Below are 21507 nucleotides of genomic sequence, written 5' to 3'. Positions count from 1 at the left end.
GCCTGTCCACCCCAGGGCTGACCAGAATATAAAGAATAATAGTTAAGTGCATTATCCAAATGCATCTTAAGCACTGACAGGGTAGGGACATCGATCACCTCTCTAGGAAAACTGTTCCAGTGTTTGACCACCCTCTTGGTGAAGAAATGTGTTCTAATATAGAGTTTGAACCTCCCTTGAAGTTACTTTTGGCTGAAAGATTTGGACCTGAAGTCTCAAATTGGGGGGACACAAGTAAAAGATTTCAGGGTGAGTAATTAACAAGGTGCAACAACGTAAAGAGAACAAGTTCACTGGCTTGTTAGTTTACACTTCTCTCACTGCAGCAGTTCTGCAGGTTCTGGTGTTTGGTACTGAAGTAGATACTTTGTCAAACCAAGTTCAGTGTTGGTCTTAGTTTAGTGAAGATTTCTCAGCCTACTAATTATTGCCATACTGTTTTTTAAAATATACAGTGGATCTTTGTTTTCCAAATAACCTGAAATCCCAGTTTAGTGTACTCAAATTCCTCACTCTTACACACATTTAATTATTTGGAAAGACGTTGTTTTCTGTCTTGAAATTCAACCTGTCTTACTTTGCGTGGTAGGAGATGTTTCTGAGCTATTTAGTAATACTGTTTAGAAATACCACAGCATTTTGCAAGCTGTTTGCATCCTCTTAAACATTTTAGTTTCTTAACTGATAATAGTGTTTTAGACTGTGAATTGTACCTCAGTGAGGCATATACTGATGGTTGGTCATCCTTGACTGCCTAAAGCAGCAAACTTTACTAACAAGCATTATTTACAGTGCCTGTTGTCTCTTCTGTTTGTGTTGTGACACCTTTTGTTCCTGGTCAAAGATATCTAGAGGTGGTGGTCATATGCTAGAAATTTAGAAATTTCTCTAGCAGCTGTTTTCTTCAATTTTGGAAGCAATCCTTTTTTTTTTTTTTTTTTTCCTGAAAGGAAAATGCTTCCTTAGGGGTGTCACCATATTATAGTTAGAGCTGTGTTTAAATTCCTCTTTCCCTTGAAGTCTCTAGGCTAATATAAAATATATATATAAAATGCTGTCCATGCTCTGTGTGTACACATGTATATGCACAATGTAGTTATTTTGAACTGTTTGAGGAACTTGGTGAGTGTGTCTGCTCCACCTGGATTCTGTTTCATGTTTGTGACTCCTTTTGTGTCTTCTGGGCATAGCGATCATAATCTCTGAATGTCACAATGTACAAGACAGTCTAGGTCTTCCAAATTTGCCTGGTTTAGTTTATTTTTAGTTTTAGTGCCATGTTTGCATTCATCCTTGCTGGTTACTTTAAACTATTGAACAAGTCCAGTCTACCTTTATTTCAGGTCAAGATTTCTAACTTCTCAAGTTAGAAGAAAGTTGAAAAGTAACATGTACATACTATGAACCCTTAATACTAAAATATTATTGCTTCCTATCACTGACAGACAAATAGGATTCTGATATGAAAGTTGTATTCTTTTGAATTCTTTTTTTTTCCAAATGCTAGCAAAGGTTAATTCACAGATGTGAAGTCTAGATGGCTTCTCTGGCATTAGGGCTTGTGCTTCTTCCCTTCCTCCCCAAATGCTTAGTTACCTTTACCTTTTGCTGAATTAATTTTCCATCTTTCCATAAATAACTTCTGGTGTGCATTCTCTTGTTGTACCAGAAAATAGTTCTAAACGTTTTCTCTGTGGTACCCTTTTCCCCAGATATTGAGTGTTGTATTTTGTTGTGTGTGTTTTTGATTATAACATGGCTTGCCAAGCTTTTTTAGTACTGAAGTGTAATGTGATATTAAGCCATTTGAATGTAGTTGTATGAATTACTTGTTCCACTGCTTTCCTGTTGACAGTTATGTGCAGTTCAAGCACAATTTGAGTATATTCAGTGACTTGCACCTTGTTCTAGACAAAATTCAATTGCAGATCCTGTTTTAATTTATGACTTTAATCGCCACGGTTAATCCTCTTTTGTGTCTCTTCTTTTTCTAGTACAGAGCAGTATTCAGAGGTTCCAAGAGAAGTTTTTTATCTTTGCTTTAACACCTCAGCAGGTCAGAGAAATCTGTATTTCCAGGTAAGAAGAGTGTGGCATAATGTAGGTAAACTTTCGCAAATCTTCAGGATAAAGTGTGGACTTTTTGGTTCATTTTATGCATTGCATAAACAGATGCGGGGTGATAATCCTCAGCAAAATTATGCTGAATTTCTGTTTTTCTTCAGGAACTACTATGCACAGAAATTATGTGCAGTTAAGGTAAATCCTACACCACTAAACAGTTAACAGTTACTCAGTTCTGAATAATTGTGGCTGTTTAGAGAGGTGGTAAGCTTTTCTTTCCCCTGTGTGTTTCCTGGCTGCAGGAATGGAAGGCTGCTTTTATTTTTTGTCTCAGCGCTCATGTTGTTGCAAGACCTAGAGTGGAAGCCAAGAGAATTCATCGGGATTTTCCTCTCTGGCAACATCATACTTTGTTGATACTATAAACTCTTCAGTATGATGATCTTAGTCCTGCTTAAGTAGCTAAACAGAAGTGTTGCTCATAAGACTTGTTCATAGCTCAATAAAAGAAAAACAAGAGCAAAGTTTAGTGATGTTGGGGCATATATGCCAGTTCTTTCTGATTGTGACTGGAATATGAAATCTGCTAAGTGAGTTTTTATCTCTTTTTCCCCTTTGTCACAGGGACTTCTTGCCCGGAGGCAGGAGGGATTACACAGTCCAGGTTCAGCTAAGGTACTTTTTCAGTGTTCTCTTAACTTCTAAACTGGCTAATGTAACAGAAACCTAGATGTTTGCGGAGACATATGAATGCAATGACACTTCAAAAATTATGCTTTCTCTTTTTGGGAATATAGGTTATGCCTAGCGGAGACAAGCTGCCCTCAAGAAGATAATTACCCTAATAGTTTGTGTATTAAAGTAAATGGGAAGCTGTTTCCATTGCCGGTAAGCTTGTTCAAACATATTTGTGGTTTCCTTGTGACTTGTGCTGTGTTTTTTCTGTGATGTTAACTTTCTAAAATAATCAAGTTGCTTATTATTACTCAAGTTTCCTCATTTGTTAATCTTAGGCGTATGGTTTGTACATTTGCTGTGTGAGATAACTATTACTGCTATTAATTGTGTTACAGCAACTGCATGGATTAATTGTGTTTCAGCCACCTGTAGCAAACCTCATCTGTTGTAGTTAACAAAATATATCAAAACCAAACCAGTGTCTCTATGAGGAATCCTCCTCATGGGTTTTCAAACTGCGTTTATTTGACTGGATTGGTAGTAGCCCTCACTGTTTGGGCTATTTATATTTGTCTGTTGGCTTGAGTTCCTTCTTGTTAGGAGGGGATGGAATCACCTTCTTGTGTACAAGTTTGTAGAGGAACAGGCATTTTGGGCTTCCCAGCATTTGCTGATACAGGAACAGGACACTGTTGGGAGCTGTACAGCTACTGGTGTCTGGTGTAAAAGTTAGTATGTAGGCAGGGTCACCTCAAGGTTTGAATATGTACAAAATAGAAAAGCACTTATCCTTGAAAAATCTCTGGCATAGACACCTTTGTACAACAAAGCAGAGAGAAACTCTTATGCAACCCGTTCTGAAATGTGTAGAAGATGAAAAAGTAGTAGTACAGAGGGTTTTTTCAGCAGTGCATTTGGAAAAACGCTGTGTGGGGAGATGAGGTGTGAAATCTCTCTTTGAGAATGTTTGTCATGTTCTTGGGGTGTCAGATGTGTTGTCCTGTACCCCTCCTCTTGCCATATGCGACCATCACTGCTTTTTGTTTACCTCTGCTCAGCTCAAATGAGACTCTCTAGCTTCTCTTCCCCCTACTTCTTTAACCATTGCATTGCTGTTCTCTCTGTCTTCAGTGTGTAAGAGGATTTCTTTCATATGTTTTCTGGTCAGTGTTTTCTGCGAATGCTGATTATGTTCTCTGTGATAAACTTGCAGGATTTTCTCCTTTCTTCTGCAGTTTTTTCTTTATTTAAACAACCCACCAAAAAGAACTGGGTCTGGTATTACCTATGGACATCAATGTCTGCTGGCTCATAGTCTTGCTACTCTGTTTCCATGAAAATGAGACAGGGTCTTTGAGCATCTTTTGGAGCAAAAATCATTACTTTTTACATGTATAGCTGCCTGGACATTGTTGAAATTGACCTTTTTAATGAACTGTATCTAGGGCTTGGTTTTGGAGTAGGGCTTATATTTATAGCATCCTCAAAAATCCTGAAAAATCACGCTAGGGCTTATTTTTGGGGAAACGGGGTAATATAATTTATGCCCTGCTATGCTGTCTTATGTTCTCCATTTTGTGTGTAACATGTCACAGCTGCAGCAAAAATGGTTTGTAATCTTGGATTCTTGCTTTGTTTTAGATCTAAACCCTGTAGGTTCTTCCTGCACATCATGACTTTTAATCTGTTGAACAGAAAGTTTAGGTGAGAAAGTGAATAAGTGATTATTGTCTTGGCAAGTTCTGTTCCTCTCCTCCTTCAGTATAAGCTGAATGACAAATATAGTTCAGTCTGAGTTCTCCTGCAAATATTTTTGTTGTTGATTTGGTCGTTGTCCATATCACTCTCATGGTTCCTTTCTGTTGCAGGAAACGTAAGATAACTTATTCTCCTCAAAGACCTCTGTGATCCAGCTTTGTAGTGTTAGTGTTAGGTAATTAATCCGTGATGCCAGCCTTTATTGCCAATTTGTACAACTCTTGAGTGAGTACTGTCTTGTATTTCGTTGGTATAGCAGTTCATGCCTCTGCAGAGGTCTGCAAATTATTCTTGGTCATCTCCTTGGCTGCAATCCTTACCAAAAACTTAAGGGAAATGCCGCCAGCGTGCCAGTACTGCTTCAAGTTGTGGCAACTCATGCTAACGTGGTGTTTTGTTTTATTTCTACAACTGTGTCCTCCTCTTCTAGTGTGCATTCTGACTTAAAAAGGAATAAATGTAGATACCTACATGTTGGTGTCTGGTCTAATAACAAGGATTTTATATGTAATGCATTACAGCAGGTGTTTCTTCTCTTGACTTCTCTTGTAGGAAAGACAAAATGAAAAAGTCCAAAAAGGTAATTTGTTTTTCTTCCTGGGGGACCTCTGCAGACCACCACGGGTCTGTTTTTGAGGGCAAAACCAAATATGTCAGGGCAGGCTGGAAATAGCCACATAAAAGAGCAGTCACTCTTTCTGTTGGTAGCTTTTTTTCTTGCTCTAGCAGATTCCACCTATTTTTTACTGACATGGTTCTTGCAAGAGGCATGGAAGACTTGGAGACCCAAATAGCCACTAGAATTGGCAGCCTAACTAAACAGTGCTGTTGTGATAGGCAAACAGAATGCTCTTTACTTAACTCCTGGAAGGCTAGGAAAGAAAGATTCTAAAGAGTTCTAGAAGTACAAGATTGAATCTGATAGCAAGATCATTGCTCCATGGAAGAAGACATCAAAAACTTGACTGAAATGAAGCACGTGCACTGCAGTCTTTAAAAAAAGAAGTAAAAGTTGGAAAATATAAGAGAACTAGCATCCTTGCTCTCTTGAAAGCAAGGTGGCTTCATTTTAGGTTGGAGACCAGCAGGGTTATTGTGACTGGTACAGTATGTGTGGAAATACTCCTCAATGTTGCAGGGAACGTGAGTTTGTTGACATAAGCTCATTGTAAATTCACCATAGTGGAGAAAAGCCTACTGCAGCAGAGCAATTGGGAAATATGCTCTAAAAATGGCTGCAGCTGTTATGTCTGATTAAATAAGTGGCAGAATGTTCATTCTGTTAATTCTGTGCCTGCTGCCTGGTACGTTCTGAGGCAGAGCACGTGTGGTAGGGTGCCTGGTGCCTACTGTGTCACTCATCATCTGGGGTGAGAACCATTTTAGAAACAATTCTTCAGCAATTGCTTGATGCTCTGGCCCAGCAGACCTGCTGGTAGAAGCTCTGAGTCCCTTTTCTGTCACTGCAAGTCCAAAGTTAACAAAGAGCGGTGGTGAGGCACAGCCAGGGCTTGGTTGTCAGGTGAAATGTATGGATGGGGCATAGAGCTGCTTTGGAAACCTAGGAAATGACGTGACAACTATCGAGTCCTCCTTGGCTTAAACTCTGTGATTATCCTCTGGTATACTTGATTGATGAGTGGAAGAGGCTCTTTATTTCTGTTTTTTATTTTCAGAATCAGCATCTTTCAAAGTAACTTTTTTGTTTCCAAGCACTAGGCTGTGAATGTGTGTGTAAAACAATATATGTCTGTGAGTTTTCAGCATATCCTTTCTGGGAGAGTTTCTTGTATGGAACAACACTGTCTTGAACTAAGATCTGCCACTTGATTCTGCGCAAGACATAGGGCTGTGATCTCTTAGTGTCATCCTGGTGCAGGATGAGTTTTTGAGGTGAGTGGACTGCAGGTTGTTTATGTGAGCTGAAAAAAGAGATTTTTCAGAGTTTCTGTTACAGACTGACTTGCTTTCCTTGTGGCATATGCAGGGCAAGAGGAATAAGCTGCAATTAGTCCATGTGCTCCCTCTCATAGCGCAAGTACTTTCTGCTCACGATGTGCTGGAGAGTAGGTGCTTGCCTAGAAGCAAAAGGGGACAGGATGCCTCCTGATTCAGTTCACAAACATCATATAGGAAATAAAGCTACAGAGAAGCAGTCCAGGTTATGAAGGTCTTCACCAAAGCTGAGAAACAATATCTAGTTTATTTTGTTTCTGCAGACAACAGCAAAGCCTGTTAGCTCTTAAACACAGCTGATATTTCATGTACAGCTGCTCTTCAGGAGCTCTGGCAAAGCACAGATGAGAACCTGATGCTGATGGAGCTGGTGTAGTTGGTGCGAGGCAAAGCAGACACCAAGGAGATGTGGAGCTCTTGTTCAAAGACTTTATTGTTTCCTAAATAGCATCAACAAAGTATTTTCTGGGTGTGAAACACAGAATTTCATGACTTACTGTGTCCTTGTGATGTTCCACTCTTTCAGTGCGATCAGGGAGTTAAAAAAAGGACCAAGTATTAATATTGACTTTTTATTCTTCCAGTGAACTTACCTGGGCCAAAACTGTCTTCTCCTTTACCTTTTCAGAACTTTGCTATAACCATTTAAAACAAAAAATGCTGTAAATTTGTGGTTCACCTGTGGTATTAAGTTGTCAAAGACTGATATTCCTCAGAGTAAGTGTTGAATTTAGTCTGTAGCCTAGAGAGCCTCTGGGTTTACCTGCGTCCCACAGGTCTGTTTAAAACTAACAAGTCTGTTCAGCAGATTTCAGAATACAGCGGAGAGACTTGTTAACACTTTTCTTGTCCTTTCTTCCCGTAGGGATACGCTCCACCGCCAAAAAATGGAATTGAACAGAAGCGACCTGGGCGCCCCTTGAATATAACGTCTCTAGTTAGGTTGTCGTCAGCAGTGCCAAACCAGATTTCCATTTCCTGGGCTTCTGAAATTGGAAAGGTAAAGTATAATTTCTGTAGGATGCAGAAAGTCATCTAAATAACATAATTTAGCATTCCTTCTCCCCTGCTGCCTGATATTGCTGGTGAGGCATGTTCCAGCAAGTGTTTAGTATGAAGTGGTTGAGCTTATCATCAGGACACAAAGTTTGCTCTATTGTTGTGATAGTTTACAGTAATATATAGAAGATTTACATACAGGTGGCAAAGACTTCCTTAGAGAATTCACTCACATTAGAAAGCCTGCTGTTAGGGGTTGGCTGAAGTATACCAAAAATACAAAAAATCTTTGTGGTGCAAATAGTACAAAGCAGCCCAAATGTGACAAAACAACAAAAGGAAAACCTCAGTTCTTGCTTGAAGCCTGATGGTGTGGTAATATGAAATTATGGCACCATATCTTCTAAGGTGCATTTCTCAGTATCTTTTGTAACTGTCCTTTGGAAAAGGCTCTTTAAATGGACCAGATGTGCCAAGGCCGTGGGGGTGGAGACAGGCATTTGCTTTTGAGATTTTTGTCTTTTCTAACACCAGACAATTTTACAAAAGCAATTTTTGTTTCAGAGGAAGAACTGGTTAATGGATATTTCAATCTTTATTCTTTTGCTATTCCTTTTTTTTACATGAAAATGGCCTTCCTGAATTGATATAAAACTTCACTTGTAAATAAATCAAAACAGGGGTGGAATTTCCAGCTCGGAAAGCTCTTAGATGGCAGGTTGCTGGGAAGGCTTTACTGGGGAGTTGTCACGCTGCTGGTGTCAGCTCTTCCTGGGCTTGGTTGATCTCAGCCACACTTGGCTGGACCAGACTTGTGTGGTGCATTTGTTTGTATTGTAGGATATCTGAGCAGTGTGGTTTTATTCTTACAAATGAAGGAGTATTCCTGGAAACTTGGGTGACTTGAGGGAGAACTGACTTGATGTGGGGAAGGATGGAGAGCTTCCACTTCATGGAAAGCTGCATGCTGGCCTTTAGGTGGCAGGAGATAAAAGGGGTGGTGACTGAAGTATGATACCTGTTGCTTTCTGGTGCCAAGTTTAGTGGCAGTTTAAATGGAATTATTCTTTAAAATGTGTGGCTGTTTAGAAATGCCCCTATGGATTTACAGAAGAACTTCTGAGTTGTTCCTAGGTCTAAAGAGCTGTTGCAGCAGCCTTTTCAGCTGTTGGGAAGTCAAGAACTAGTTGTTTTTCTATCACTAGTTGTGCAAATCTTTCTGGATTAAATTAACAAAGTAGCTTACCTCTTATATTTTTCTTCAAAATCAAAATCTGTGGATCAGAGACACCACATGTTTCCAAGTGAGACTCCAGTATAAGCTTTTATACACTAAAATTTTTAAAAAAGATATTGGGGAGAAAGCTTATTTTCAGAAAATAAATGAAGGGCAGTGCCGACAGGAGTTTTTTCTAAAGCAGAGGTAGAGGGCAAGATCTAAGTAGTTGTTTCCCAATCATAAAGCACAATAACCTTGAAATAGCTGCAGGGCTGTGTGTGGTCTCAGCCTCTCCTGCTTGACCTCGGCTTTCTTTCCCCACCTTGTATCTGCCAAACATAGTCTCATGGAAGCGGATAAATTGGAGGTTGTCCCACCTTTCCAGAAGAGGTAAAGTTCTCTGGTTTCATGTTCGTGGTAAAGGAGGAGAAAGGCAGTAGATGTTCAGAATTCTTGTGTAATACCCAGACAGTATAGCAACCATATGAAGGTGACTGGCAGGGAGTGGAAATAAAGAGACTGCAGATTGTATTTGTTGTACAGACGAAATCATTATTATTCTGCAGTAGTGGTATGGTGAGATGGATTGAGAACTGGCTGGATGGCAGAGCTCACAGGGTTGTGGTCAAGGGTGCAGAGTCTGGTTGGAGGCCAGTGGTTACTGGGGTTCCCCAGGGATCAGTACCTGGTCCAGTCCTGTTCAACCTGTTCATCAATGACCTGGATGAAAAGACCAAGTGCACCTTCAGCAGGTTTGCTGCTGAGATGAAACTGGGAGGAAGGGCTGACACACCAGAGGCTGTGCTGCCATTCAGCAAGACCTGGACAGGCTGGAGCACTGAGCAGAGAAGAACCTGATGAAGTTCAAGAAGGGCAAGTGTAGGGTCCTGCACCTGGGGAGGAACAACCCCAAGCACCTGTACAGGTTGGGGCTGACATGCTGGAAAGCAGCTCTGCAGAGAAGAACCTGGGAGTTCTGGTGGACAAGAGAGTGACCATGAGCCAGCAATGTGCCCTTGTGGCCAAGAAGGCCAATGGTCCCTGGGGTGCATTTGGAAAAGTGTGACCAGCAGGTGGAAGGAGGTTGTTCCTCCCCCTCTGCTCTGCCCTGGTGAGGCCACATCTGCCGTTCTGTGTCCAGTTCTGGGCTCCCCAGTTTAAGAAGGACAGGGAATTACTGGAGGGAGTCCAGCAGCGGGACAGAAGGATGCTGAGGGGTCTGGAGCATCTTTCTGATGAGGAGACTGAGAGAGCTGGGGCTGTTCAGCTGGAGAAGAGAAGCTGAGAGGGATCTCATCAATGCTGATAAATATCTGCAGGGTGGGTGTCAAGAGGATGGACCAGACTCTGTTCAGTGGTGCCCAATGACAGGATGAGGGGCAACGGGCACAGACTGAAGCACAGGAGGTTCCATCTGAATATGAGGAGAAACTTCTTTCCTTTGAGGTGTCAGAGCCTGGCCCAGGCTGCCCAGAGAGGTTGTGGAGTCTTCTTCTCTGAGACATTCAAACCCGCCTGGACACGATCCTGTGTGACCTGCTCTGGTGACCCTGCTTGAGCAGGTGGGTTGGACTGGATGATCTCCAGAGGTCCCTTCCAACCCAAACCAGCCTGGGATTCTGTGACTTCCAGAATTTTCTCTTCATTAGTGACCCTGAAGAGAGGGTGAAGGCTGAGGAAAAGCAGCTAGCAAGTGGTGTGAATTAGGGAAGAATAGTAAATTCTGGGGAATGTGGGCAGCCTTGGAGGAGTAGATATTGTGTAACAAGGCTTGGCCTAAAGGCTAACAGATTGACACTGGAAAAAACAGGGAAGGATTTAGGAGACAAATGTGACAAGTTATTAAAGACTGCATGTATGAGAAGGTGTGTCATCAGTCTAAATCATCTTTCCAAAAAAAGAGCCCAGACTGTTTCTTGGTTGTGGAGTTATTCTTCTTAGTTAAATCACAATTGCAGTAGAACAATTGTGCTTAAGGATTCTGGCAGAATATTGGGATATTTCACAGTAATGAAGTCATCTGCCAATGATTTTCATAACTTCTACGTAAAAAATCAACATTTTTGTTTTTACTTTATGCTATAAATAATCATATGTTGTCATAGTTGAAGTATGATACGAAACCAATATTTAATCTTTAATCCTTTTTTTTTTTTTTGTAGAATTACTCCATGTCTGTGTATCTTGTTCGTCAGCTCACTTCAGCTATGCTTTTGCAGAGGCTAAAAATGAAAGGTATCAGAAACCCCGATCATTCCAGGGCACTAAGTAAGTCAAATTAATTTGTATCTCTGTACTTTTTCAGGGTGGTTGGTGGCTCTTTAAAACTACAACTGGTAATATTTAGGAAATTTGCAGCATTTTGAAAAGAAAGGCCATGCCTAGAGTATCCAAGGTTCTCTTTGCTGTTGCTTGAGCCATCATGCCTCACTCTCTGATGATTATTTTATTTCATCTCTTCACATGTTGGGTTGAGTTTGCTCCACTAACCACTGTGGCTGGTGCATCTGCTGCACATTAATCTTGTGATGAACAGTGTTTGCCAGTCACTTACAAAAAAAATCAAAACTATTTTTTGATATTGCTATGAACTAGTTTCCTAGATGCTTAATTGTTTGGGTTTTTTTAGGTGGCTGGAAACAGTCAAGTCAAGATTGTAATTTTAAATAATTGTGTCTAATTTCTTGATTTATTTTAATAGTTAAAGAAAAACTAACTGCAGATCCTGATAGTGAGATTGCCACAACCAGTCTGCGGGTTTCTCTGATGTGTCCTGTAAGTATGGCAGGAAATAACAGTGTACAGATTTGTGTATTCATCTGTGGTGCAGTTGGGCTGCTTTTAAAAGGCGCCGCTTTAGGAGCTTCACTGGTTTCTGGTTTAAAGTAATTCATTAATATAAAATAATTGGGCAGGGTGACAGAATAATTAAAGGGCACAGTGATAAATAAAACTTTAAATCTCCTCATCTATTGCTATAACAAAAACGAAAAGAAATAAAAGGATTGCCTTGTAACAAGGTAATGCTGCCTTGGGGTTTCTCTTCCCAGGTGGAAACTGGCCTTGTTTGTGACTGGTTTAAGTTAGATGTTAAAATGGGTCTAATGCCATTTTGAGTCTAATATAGTTGGAACTCACAAAATCCCATGAAATATTTGGCTGAAAGAGAATGATAAAGTGGGTGCAAAATCTTAGGAATAACATCACCGCACGTCCATTAGAAATGTTTCTGACTGTTTTCAACTCGGTGGGGACTTTGGGGATGGCTTTATTGTTCCTTCAAGTGCACCGTATGTGCTTGGATTGGGTGGATTTGCCTCCAGTGACCTTAGCACTGGGCACCTCTGCTGTGAGAAGAGACAGTTACTTCACCTCCGATTTAATTGTTAGCCATCCAGGCCTGCTTTGCTCTCTTCTGTTCTCACACTCTTTAAATTCACCTCCTGCAGCTGGGGAAAATGAGACTGACAATCCCATGCCGGGCTGTGACTTGCACACACCTGCAGTGTTTTGATGCTGCTCTTTATCTTCAAATGAATGAAAAGAAGCCCACGTGGATCTGCCCTGTCTGTGACAAAAAGGCAGCTTATGAGAGCCTAATATTAGATGGGTAAGAGACTGGGTTTGCAGAGTACAAAATTACTGGAAATTTCTCATCATGTACTTGATAGCTACTTTTGTGACTTGAGGTTTAGCCATTTCGTGCTATTTTCTTTGTCAAAATATTTTAGACTGGAAGTATTTGGCTCTGCTAGTTTCTGATCCTATGTAATGAAGTACATAAGTTTATCTTCTAATTGCATCATGAAGCTCTTGAGCCTCAGCGTATTTCCTCTGGAGGAACCCAAATGTGACATCCAGGGGTAGGGCTCCCTTTTACATGACCCTGTCTCTGAAGCAATTAACTTTAACATTTAAACTTAAACTTTGGAATCAAATTTCACCCAGTTTCTAAGACAATGATTTCTGTGTCTGTATGGAAATCTATGAATTGCATAGGTAGGTTGGGATACTCTCCTGGGTTTTGATGTCTGGGTGTCCGCAAAGGCTGGAACTGCAGATGTTTAGGTAAGACTAATTAGGGTGCCAGTACAGGCTGTGGGTCAAAGGTGACCGTAATCAGCTTTTCAACTGTGTCTCCTTTTCACTTGGCAAAAGCCTGGAATCAAAATTGGAAACTGCTTTTATTTTTCAGGCTTTTTATGGAAATCCTTAATGAATGTTCAGACGTGGATGAGATCAAATTCCAAGAAGACGGTTCCTGGTGCCCCATGAGGCCAAAGAAAGAAGCTGTGAAAGTCTCAAGTCCACAGTGCACCAAAATAGAAAGTATGTACATCTGGGTGATGGTTGCAAACCAACAAAAAGTCTTGGAGACTTAGTTATCACTGGGATAATATGTGTAGATGTTGATAGTTCTAATAGAACTGTCCTGTTCCTGGGCCATAACATTCTCTGCAGTGGCCAGGAAGATGAGCTTAAACCAGGGTTTGAGATACTGGTTCTGTTGCAAATAGAAACTTTTAAAGGCTGCTGGCTTTAGAAAAACAGTGATATTTTATTTTCTTGTGTAGGTTCCAGTGTTGTTAGCAAACCCAGTTCTGTGACGGTGGCCAGTGAGATAAACAAGAAGAAAGTTGACGTTATTGACTTGACTACAGAAAGCTCTTCTGATGAAGAGGAAGATCCTCCTGCCAAAAGGAAGTGCATATTTATGTCTGAAACACAAGGAAGCCCAACCAAAGGGTTTGTCAATTTTAAAGTTAGTTTTTATTCTGTAATGTCGCAGATTAACTGATGTGTAGATGAAGGGACTTGTCATCTCTCTTTGTGGCTTCCAGAAAGCTCTTGCTCTTGGTCTGCAGGGCGCAGGAGATAAGCTATTGGTCTGCAGGGCGCAGGAGACCTGCAGGGAGGTGACACAGGTGAACCTCACCAGCAGTCGCTGCTCCATGGGGAAATTCCAACTGTCAGCTTTTCGTTAGTGTTGCTGCATGCATGAGGCATGTGTCTGTGTCTCTCAGCGTAGTGCCTTATGTCTTGTGCTAAAACAATAGGAGTTAAAACAACCCCCTTCTATTTGTTCAGCTCTTAAAGTAATGAGCAGGTGTAGCATCTCTAGTCCACAGGAAAGTGTGGAATTTGGGGAGCAAATAGTTTGTTGTCTTCAACAACTTGCAGTGGTGATACTGAAATGCTGTTGTTTGTTGTGAGGGCTGTGGAGGAGTCCTTCTGCGGGAGATTTTGTTTCTTATTTTTACAAGAAAAAGTAGCTACAAGTACATCTCATAATGAAGTTTCAGAAGGCACCAAGCCTTCCTTACATCCTTCTGTTTTGTCCAAGATGGCTACCTGCAACCATAATTGTAGAAAAAGCGAGTTTTCTTGCTTATCTGCGACCAGTGAGTTTTCCTTACTGTTTGGATATGGAAATGGCATGTTTTCATTTCTTAAATGCAAGTCAAAGCCAGGCTTTTGGGGGAATAGCTTATCTCCTGTAAACAATCATGCCTGAACGCTAGTTTTGGCAAAACCATGTCTTCTTATAGGCAGAAGCAACATGGGTTGAAATGTAAGATGTGCTTGAGAAGGGAAGGTCTGAAATCCAAGCTTTTAAAATCAGAAGTAGCATAAATGCACCAGTGCAGCAGTGTGGGAAGATGTGAGTGGGTAACACGGCTGGAGGGTGGGATGCAGGACTCTGGTTATTTCTACCTGCCTTGAGGTTTTAGAAAAGTATTTTTATGCACATGGCTGGTGCCCAAACGCCTGCAGTGTCGTATTTAACAGTGCTGTGAAATCATCAGGCAGAAAGTGAGGATGCAGGAGGGTTTTAACTGGTTGTGTGGTCATAGAGAGCTGAACGTAGATCCGAGCACAGGCTGTGAGTAAAGAAGGCTTTAGTATTAAACTCCTACGTGTGTAATCTGCGCTCCTGGGGCTGAATAACAGTCATGCCCTTCGTGTCACAGGTTAACACCGAGGAAACGTGGAGAAAATGAAACGAGCGCTCTCCTCCTGGCTCTGGCTCTCTGCGCATCCCTCCTGGGGTGCTCCACAGATCCATTTCTGTCTCTGGGTGGCAGACTGGTATAAATGACTCCAGCACTGTACTTTGTTTTAATGTCAGCTTGCTCTTACGTCACAGTGACTGTTGAGTGCCAAGATATGGTCATGTTATTAAGAAGACTGTTAAGAAAGAGTGAGTAGTGAGTAGCCACACCATAGTTGTGTTGTAACGTAGTGACCTTGTGACTCAGAGCGCACAGCAGTGTGTGATTTCTTGTTGGTAACTAACGGCCAGGTTGTTTGTAACTTCCCGTGCTGTTTGAAACAGGGTTCTCATGTATCAGCCATCCACTGTCAGAGTGCCCAGCGTGACTACGGTTGATGCTGCTGCTATTCCTCCTTCATTAACAGACTACCCAGTACCATTCCATCACCCACCAATATCCAGTATTTCATCAGACTTGCCAGGTAGGTGGTGGCTATTTTCCATCTGTATTCTAACAGCCTTATCAATTTGGTGGGGTGGGTAAAAATTGGAGAATTGATCAACTTTTTATTTAATAGAAGAAGACAATATGCAGTATTGTACTGATGCGATGTCTAGACAAGTCCAGCACAGGCTGTCCTTCCTGTTTCAGATGGTGGTGTGAAAAACATTGCTTCTGGGGTACAAATTGGCATTTTTGGAACAGCAGCCAGAAACACTTCTCGCTATAATGAGTTAGACTTTGTGTGAATGTCTGGTTGTTACGTGTTGTAGACACGAGGGAGAGCAGCTGCTTTATTTAAGTTCTGCAAACGCCATGGCGCTGACTCATCCCAGTCCTAGATGTAGAGATGTTCTGCTGCCTGATTCTAGTGGTGCTCTGTCTAGAATTTATGAAAAAGGTTAAGGTGAGCTACAATATGTAAGCTGACCTCTATTGACTTTCTTTACCTAGACATACCCTAAATGCCTATGATGTATTCTTCAACACTGCTGCTAAATATCAGACAAAAAGGTGGGGATACTGATTGTTTTCTACCCTGGCTCCTTGAAAAGAACGCTGTATATAGGGACTCTGGGGTTCTCTTTGCCGACTGTAACGAACCCAGAGCCCAGGAGATGGTGACTTGTGGTGACAGGTGTCACGCTAGCCTCCTGTACTTCCCTCTTCCCCACTCCATTGCCTGTCTTCATTTCTCCCCTGCAACATCTCTGGGTTTTTTCCTCTTCTTTCAGCACCAGTTTGGCAATGGGCTGGATATCATTCCCTTTATTTCTCTGTCCATTTTGGTTCTCTTACTGCTCCCTCCCTCCATTTCTCATTCAAAAAATCGATTGTCTTCCTAAATTGGAGAGTAACCTGAGAGAATGGATGACTAGAACTGTTCCGTCCATGAAGTCCTATAAATATGCAAGAACAAAAGAAGCTGTCAGTTCTGTAAAAGCAGCTGAGCTTGCTTTTGCCAAGTAAAGGTTGGACCAGATGATCCTTGTGGTCCCTTCCAACCTGGTATTCTACAATTCTTAAATCTCCTTCAAAATTCTTTTCTAAATGGAGAAAAGGAGGAGAGATGCCGCTGTCCGGAACAAATTTGGAGGTGAGGGGAGAAGGGAGGGAGTAAATTTATCATTTCTTTCTGTTGACATAGCAAACACAAGGCCAATATTTAGAAACAAAACAAAAAAGGCTGTGATTTCTCATTGGTTTCCTAATTTTAAACATCTTGCCTTAAATGCCTACACACTAATGGTGTATAAGACAGACACTAGTTGTTGCTGCTCTTAGAGGATACACATTCAACTACTTGTAGTTTCCTCTTCTTCATTCCTTCTATTTGTCTAGACACAAAACGGGGATGATATTAGAAATGTTTCCTTATTGGCTGCCCGTGGGTGGAGGAAGAGACCTGCTGCTTGTTTTTGGACTTGTGCATGTTGTGACTTTACTTCATTCCAGCATCTTTAATGTGATGACACTCTTCATGTCCCAGTTTGGCCAAGTCAGGTACAATACGCAGTGAAACTCGCATTATGAACCAACAGCTCCAAACAGCAACCTTCATCTAAGCAACCACATTGAACCACCCTGCAATATCCAGTGAATAATACATCATTATGTCATTCTCATTCTTAAAAAGAGCCACCTGTACTAGATAACTTGTGTTGCTGCTGCCTGAAGTAGTCGTTGAGAGTGGTGTCACTGTGGTATATTCCATTTAGAAACTTGTGTAACAATTGCAAAATCTGTTCTACGACCACAAAAAAAAAGTTCCTTACGTTGTGATGAAGAGTCATCAATTTATTATCCTTCTTTTCTTTCTAGGTCTGGATTTTCTTTCGCTAATCCCAGTCGATTCACAGGTATGTGTCTGAACTGCTCTGGGGTTTAATTTCCAAGTCTGTTTTTTGTGACATGCTGCTCGAGTGCTGTCGTCATCTGTATCACGTTTGCAGTTAGACCCAACCACAGACTGGCAAAACCCATTTTCCCAACAAGAGGTGGTGATGAAGATGCATTAAGGGAGGATTCAGTTTAGCCTCATTATGATAAATCCAGGCATGGAAACTCACTCTTTATTGATAGTTTTCGCCTTTCCAAAGTGAATACTTGCACAGCACTAACTTGAATTACACCCTTTGTGAACTTCAGTCTTGGTTTTGTGCTGTGTATCTGTAGGCCAGGTTAAGCTCTGTATTACCTCACTGATTGCTGTTGGTTTTCATATTAGCAGGAGATTATTCTAAAAAAAATCTTCATTAATTTGATTGGCGCATGGCTGAACACTTTCATAGTAAATCTCATGTAACACCTAGACCCCATTGGCTTTGGATTATATGGAAATTCTGTAGGTCGGAAGTAACCAGGCGGTGTTTTTGCCTTCTCTGGAAACTTAAACTTCACAGAATTAGGGAGAACAATTCTTACAGTAACTAGATTCTTACATAGACAAGACTACAATCTTGAAATGTGGGGGAATATTGGCTCCCTAATTGAGACAAGAGGATCTGAAGCAGACGCTCTGTTTCATCTCTCTGTCACTAGAAGACAACAGTAATAGGAGTCGACTTTCTGGTGCCTTAAAAGCAAAGGATGAACTTCCTCCTTTTCTTTCCACTTACTGCATCTTGCAATACTCTGTGCCTGACCTTGAGATCTGAACTGCCAAAGTGAGAATAACTGAAGTTTGTTGATGTGAGAGGCTGGAAGCAGGTATGCTGCTGCGAAGTGTCCACTTTGGACAGTTCACACAGTTCAGGCTCAGTTCCAAACATAAGCCCAAGCTTGGAATCCACAGGGTAAGAGAAAGTCAAGTGTGTTGAACAAGTGTGTGTGTGTGTGCGCGCATAGGGGTGTCTTAGATCATCCTCTTTGACACCTGGCAACCTTGTTCTGTTTCTAAATGTGTAAAATGTTGAGCTCTGCTTTGAGAAGGCTTGTCTTCCACTTCAGGAAATTGAAATCAACTGAGTCATTTTCCTTAATCAGACTTGATCAGGGCTCGTTTATCATTGCTAAAATGTTTAGAGACCAGCACGTATAATTGCGGGTGTATACTATGAAAATGTTGATTAGTACAGAGCTGCCATTTGAGGGGATGAAAGGATTTTAACCTCCATCGAGGTAGCAGAATGCTTTTTTGCTGCTTTTTCTCGATGAAAGGAGCCTGAAATACGCAGTTGTGCCTGTGAGTAGTGAACATTTTCCAAACACTATGGGTGTTTGGTGTTTTTTTTGTGGTCATTAGAATGTTTCTTAATGTGTTAGTAAATGCTCAAGCTAACCATTTAGTAAGAAAAAATAAGAAAAGGTGGGAGGATGAGGGAGAAGGGCTTGTGGCTACCACCTCTGCTTGTCTCTTGCTGGCTTGCAGAACTGCGGTTCTTGCCGTGCATGCCTTAACGAGGTTCTGCTAGTTAACGCGTTCCGCGCTTGTCGTAGGGAAGATGTATCTTCAGAGCATACATTTCCCTTGTGCAGTTAGTCTCTTCATTCTTCATTGTTTGTTTCAAGCAGTACTGTCCTCCTATGTTTTTGGATAGTCTCACCTCAACCTTAACAAGCAGCACGCCTGGCAGCATCATCACCTCGACCAGTCACCACGAGAGCAGCACGCACGTTAGCTCCTCGGGCAGGAGCGAGCCCGGGGTGATCACCAGCGGCGGCAGCGCTCCCGACATCATCTCGCTGGACTGAAACACGGGGCAGCTTTTTGGGGACTCCAGGAGAAATCGCGCAGAGCTGCCGCCTCCCCTCTCTGGAACTTGGGCATCTCGGAAGTTGTTCTGGTATTTATTGAGAGGATTTGCCTTCTGGAAAATGGATTAAATTCATCTGCGTTAGGAACAGAAGTTATAGATCATTCTGTTATTATTTTCCTCATTAAATAGCTGGTATAGTCCCATTCAGAACATGCTTTTATGCTTTTGGCTTGTTCTGAGGAAACTGACCTTTTATTGCTGGGTGGATTCCACAAATGTTCTTTTTAATTTTGTTGTAAAACACAGCAATAATGTAAAAAACAAACAAACAAAAAAAAAAACAAAAAAAACTTTTTCTAAAATAAAAAGAGGCACTTAACTACTCTAGAACACCAACAACCTGGGCAAAAGTGCAAAGTGTATGCATTGGTGAATTTTTACTATTTTCACTGAGGCATGTAATAAACTTCACATAAGACAATGAAGCTTTGTGAAATGGCCATGACTTTTGTTGTATGTCTCTTGTTCTCCACTTCTCCTTTACTTGGGGATGTGGGAGAGCCCTCTGTAAATGGGGATTTTTTTTTTCTTTAAATCCTGATTTAATACTTTTTCATAAATGCAACAACATCCTAAGCTGTGACTTCTTCTTCTTAATGTTCTTCAGGTTGGGGAAGGGACAAGTTATCTATGCAACCCCTGCATCACGCCATCACTGTGCTGTCATGTCAGAATTAGGACATCTCCCCACCACCAAAAAATCCAAACTATGCACAGTTGAGTCTTAGTTGAGTTTCTGGCTTTGATAACTTTGAGGTGACAAGGGGGAAAAAAAAGCCTTTAAACTCAAATTTAGGTGATAATGTTCTTGGTGCCTCCACCAGATGAGCAGGTGAAGAGCAGGGGACCCTAGGGGTCAGTGTTGGGTCCAGTACTGTTTAACATCTTTATTGACGATTTAGATGAGGGGATTGAGACCATCATCAGCAAATTTGCTGATGACACCAAGTCGGGAGCGAGTGTGGAGCTGCTGAAGGCAAGAGGGCTCTGCAGAGGGAGCTGGAGAGACTGGAAAAATGGGCCCATTCCAATGGGCTGAAGTTCAACAAGGCCAAGTGGCGGGTCCTGCCCTTTGGCCACAACAACCCCCTGCAGCTCCAGGCTGGGCACAGAGTGGCTGAAGAGCAGCCAGGCAGAAAGGGACCTGGGGGACTAATGGCCAGGAAGCTCAACAGGAGCCAACAGTGTGCCCAGGTGGCCAAGAAGGCCAATGGGATCCTGGCCTGGATCCAAACCAGCGTGGTCAGCAGGACAAGGGCAGTGATCCTTCCCCTGTGCTCTGCATTGGGGAGGCCACCCCTGGAGTGTTGTGTTCAGTGCTGGGCCCCTCAGCTCAGGAAAGACATTGAAGTGCTGGAGCGGGGCCAGAGAAGAGCAACAAGACTGGGGAAGGGACTTGAGCACAAGCCCTATGGGGAGAGGCTGAGGGAGCTGGGCTTGTTTAGTCTGGAGAAGAGGAGGCTTAGAGGTGAGCTCAGCACTCTCTAGAACTACCTGAAGGGCAGTTCTAGCCAGGTGGGGATTGGTCTCTTCTCCCAGGCAGTCAGCAATAGGACAAGGGGCCATGGGCTTCAACTCTGCCAGGGAAAATTTAGGCTGGAGATTAGAAAGCAATTCTGTGCAGAGAGAGTGGTCAGGCATTGGAATGGCTGCCCAGGGAGGTGCTGGACTCGCCGGCCCTGGAGGTTTTTAAACTGAGATTGGCCATGGCACTTAGTGCCATAATCTAGTAAACAGGCTAGAGTTGGACCAAGGGTTGGACTGGATGATCTCTGAGGTCTTTTCCAACCCAGTCCATGCTGTGATTCTGTGATTTCTGTGGCAGCTGTAAGGAGACAAAGAAGGAATTACTTTGTCCAGCACAGGTTTATTTTCTGTCGCTTTGATAACTGCTGTGTTCCTCTCGGGAATACCGCGCTCTGATGTGCCACAGGGGACGCTTGGCTTTTTGGGAGACAAAAGCTGTAGCTGCAGAGTTCCCACCTGACTGGAATTATGTGTTCAGGGCTTAATGATGCTTTGTCCCACATAATGTGGCCTCTGAATTATGGATTTTTCAATCTGCTGGGAGTAAATCCCTCCTGTTTTACTCCTCTGAGAAACCTGCTTAGTCATGTGTGGTGCTTTTTGCCTTCTGTTACTTTATGGTATTTGAAGCAAGTACCTGGACAAGAAATACTGAAGCAGGATGTATTGTAACTCGTCTGCCCTGTACTCCCGCCTTTAGTGCTGCGTTATTATTCCTCATTGCCGTTTTTGTATAATCTTTCATGCCAGTCTTCAGTTCACGTGTTGGTCTTAATATTGCATCTCATCTTTCTTCTATTTTCCTTATCTGTTGAATTTTTTTGTACCTGTTAAGGATCAGTTTTTAGCATGATTTATTTCCAATAAAGCCATGCTACTCCTGAAGCTTTTTTTCCTAATGGCCTGTGGCAGATCAGTGGTTTCTGCATCACAACTGCACAGTGACTTGAATGATAGGAGGTGTTGTTCCAGAGTAATTCTGAATAAAGTGTTTAAAACTGGTATCTGTTGCTGAAGATGCTGTTTGTATTCTTAACGCCTACCTGAACTG

At 42.0% G+C, this 21507-nt stretch overlaps 1 protein-coding gene across 9 annotated transcripts in view; it reads left to right on the top strand.

The window, feature by feature from the left end:
- PIAS2 (protein inhibitor of activated STAT 2) overlaps positions 1-20251 on the top strand; it is a 30583-nt gene extending 10332 nt beyond the window's left edge. For 2 of the 9 annotated variants that reach the window (XM_080363118.1, XM_080363120.1), the window contains exons 3-14: positions 1995-2079; positions 2689-2739; positions 2862-2952; positions 7322-7456; positions 10837-10942; positions 11376-11449; positions 12124-12284; positions 12870-13003; positions 13249-13420; positions 15012-15151; positions 16993-17030; positions 18682-20251. In XM_080363118.1, coding sequence (XP_080219244.1) covers positions 1995-2079; positions 2689-2739; positions 2862-2952; positions 7322-7456; positions 10837-10942; positions 11376-11449; positions 12124-12284; positions 12870-13003; positions 13249-13420; positions 15012-15151; positions 16993-17030; positions 18682-18864 — 1370 coding nt within the window. In that variant the 3' untranslated portion in view covers positions 18865-20251. Of the gene's footprint in view, positions 1-1994; positions 2080-2688; positions 2740-2861; positions 2953-7321; positions 7457-10836; positions 10943-11375; positions 11450-12123; positions 12285-12869; positions 13004-13248; positions 13421-14646; positions 14877-15011; positions 15152-16992; positions 17031-17712; positions 18205-18681 lie in introns of those variants that run through there. The other 7 variants (XR_013923552.1, XM_080363121.1, XM_080363119.1 and 4 more) reach the window with 7 other exon arrangements.
- The last annotated feature ends 1256 nt before the right edge of the window (positions 20252-21507 follow it).

Source organism: Nesoenas mayeri (assembly GCF_963082525.1).
Source record: "Nesoenas mayeri genome assembly, chromosome: Z".
In the NCBI taxonomy this organism is placed as follows: domain Eukaryota; kingdom Metazoa; phylum Chordata; class Aves; order Columbiformes; family Columbidae; genus Nesoenas; species Nesoenas mayeri.
The sequence above is the reverse complement of the archived record's forward strand: the minus strand, read 5'-3'. Positions and strand labels throughout refer to the sequence as shown.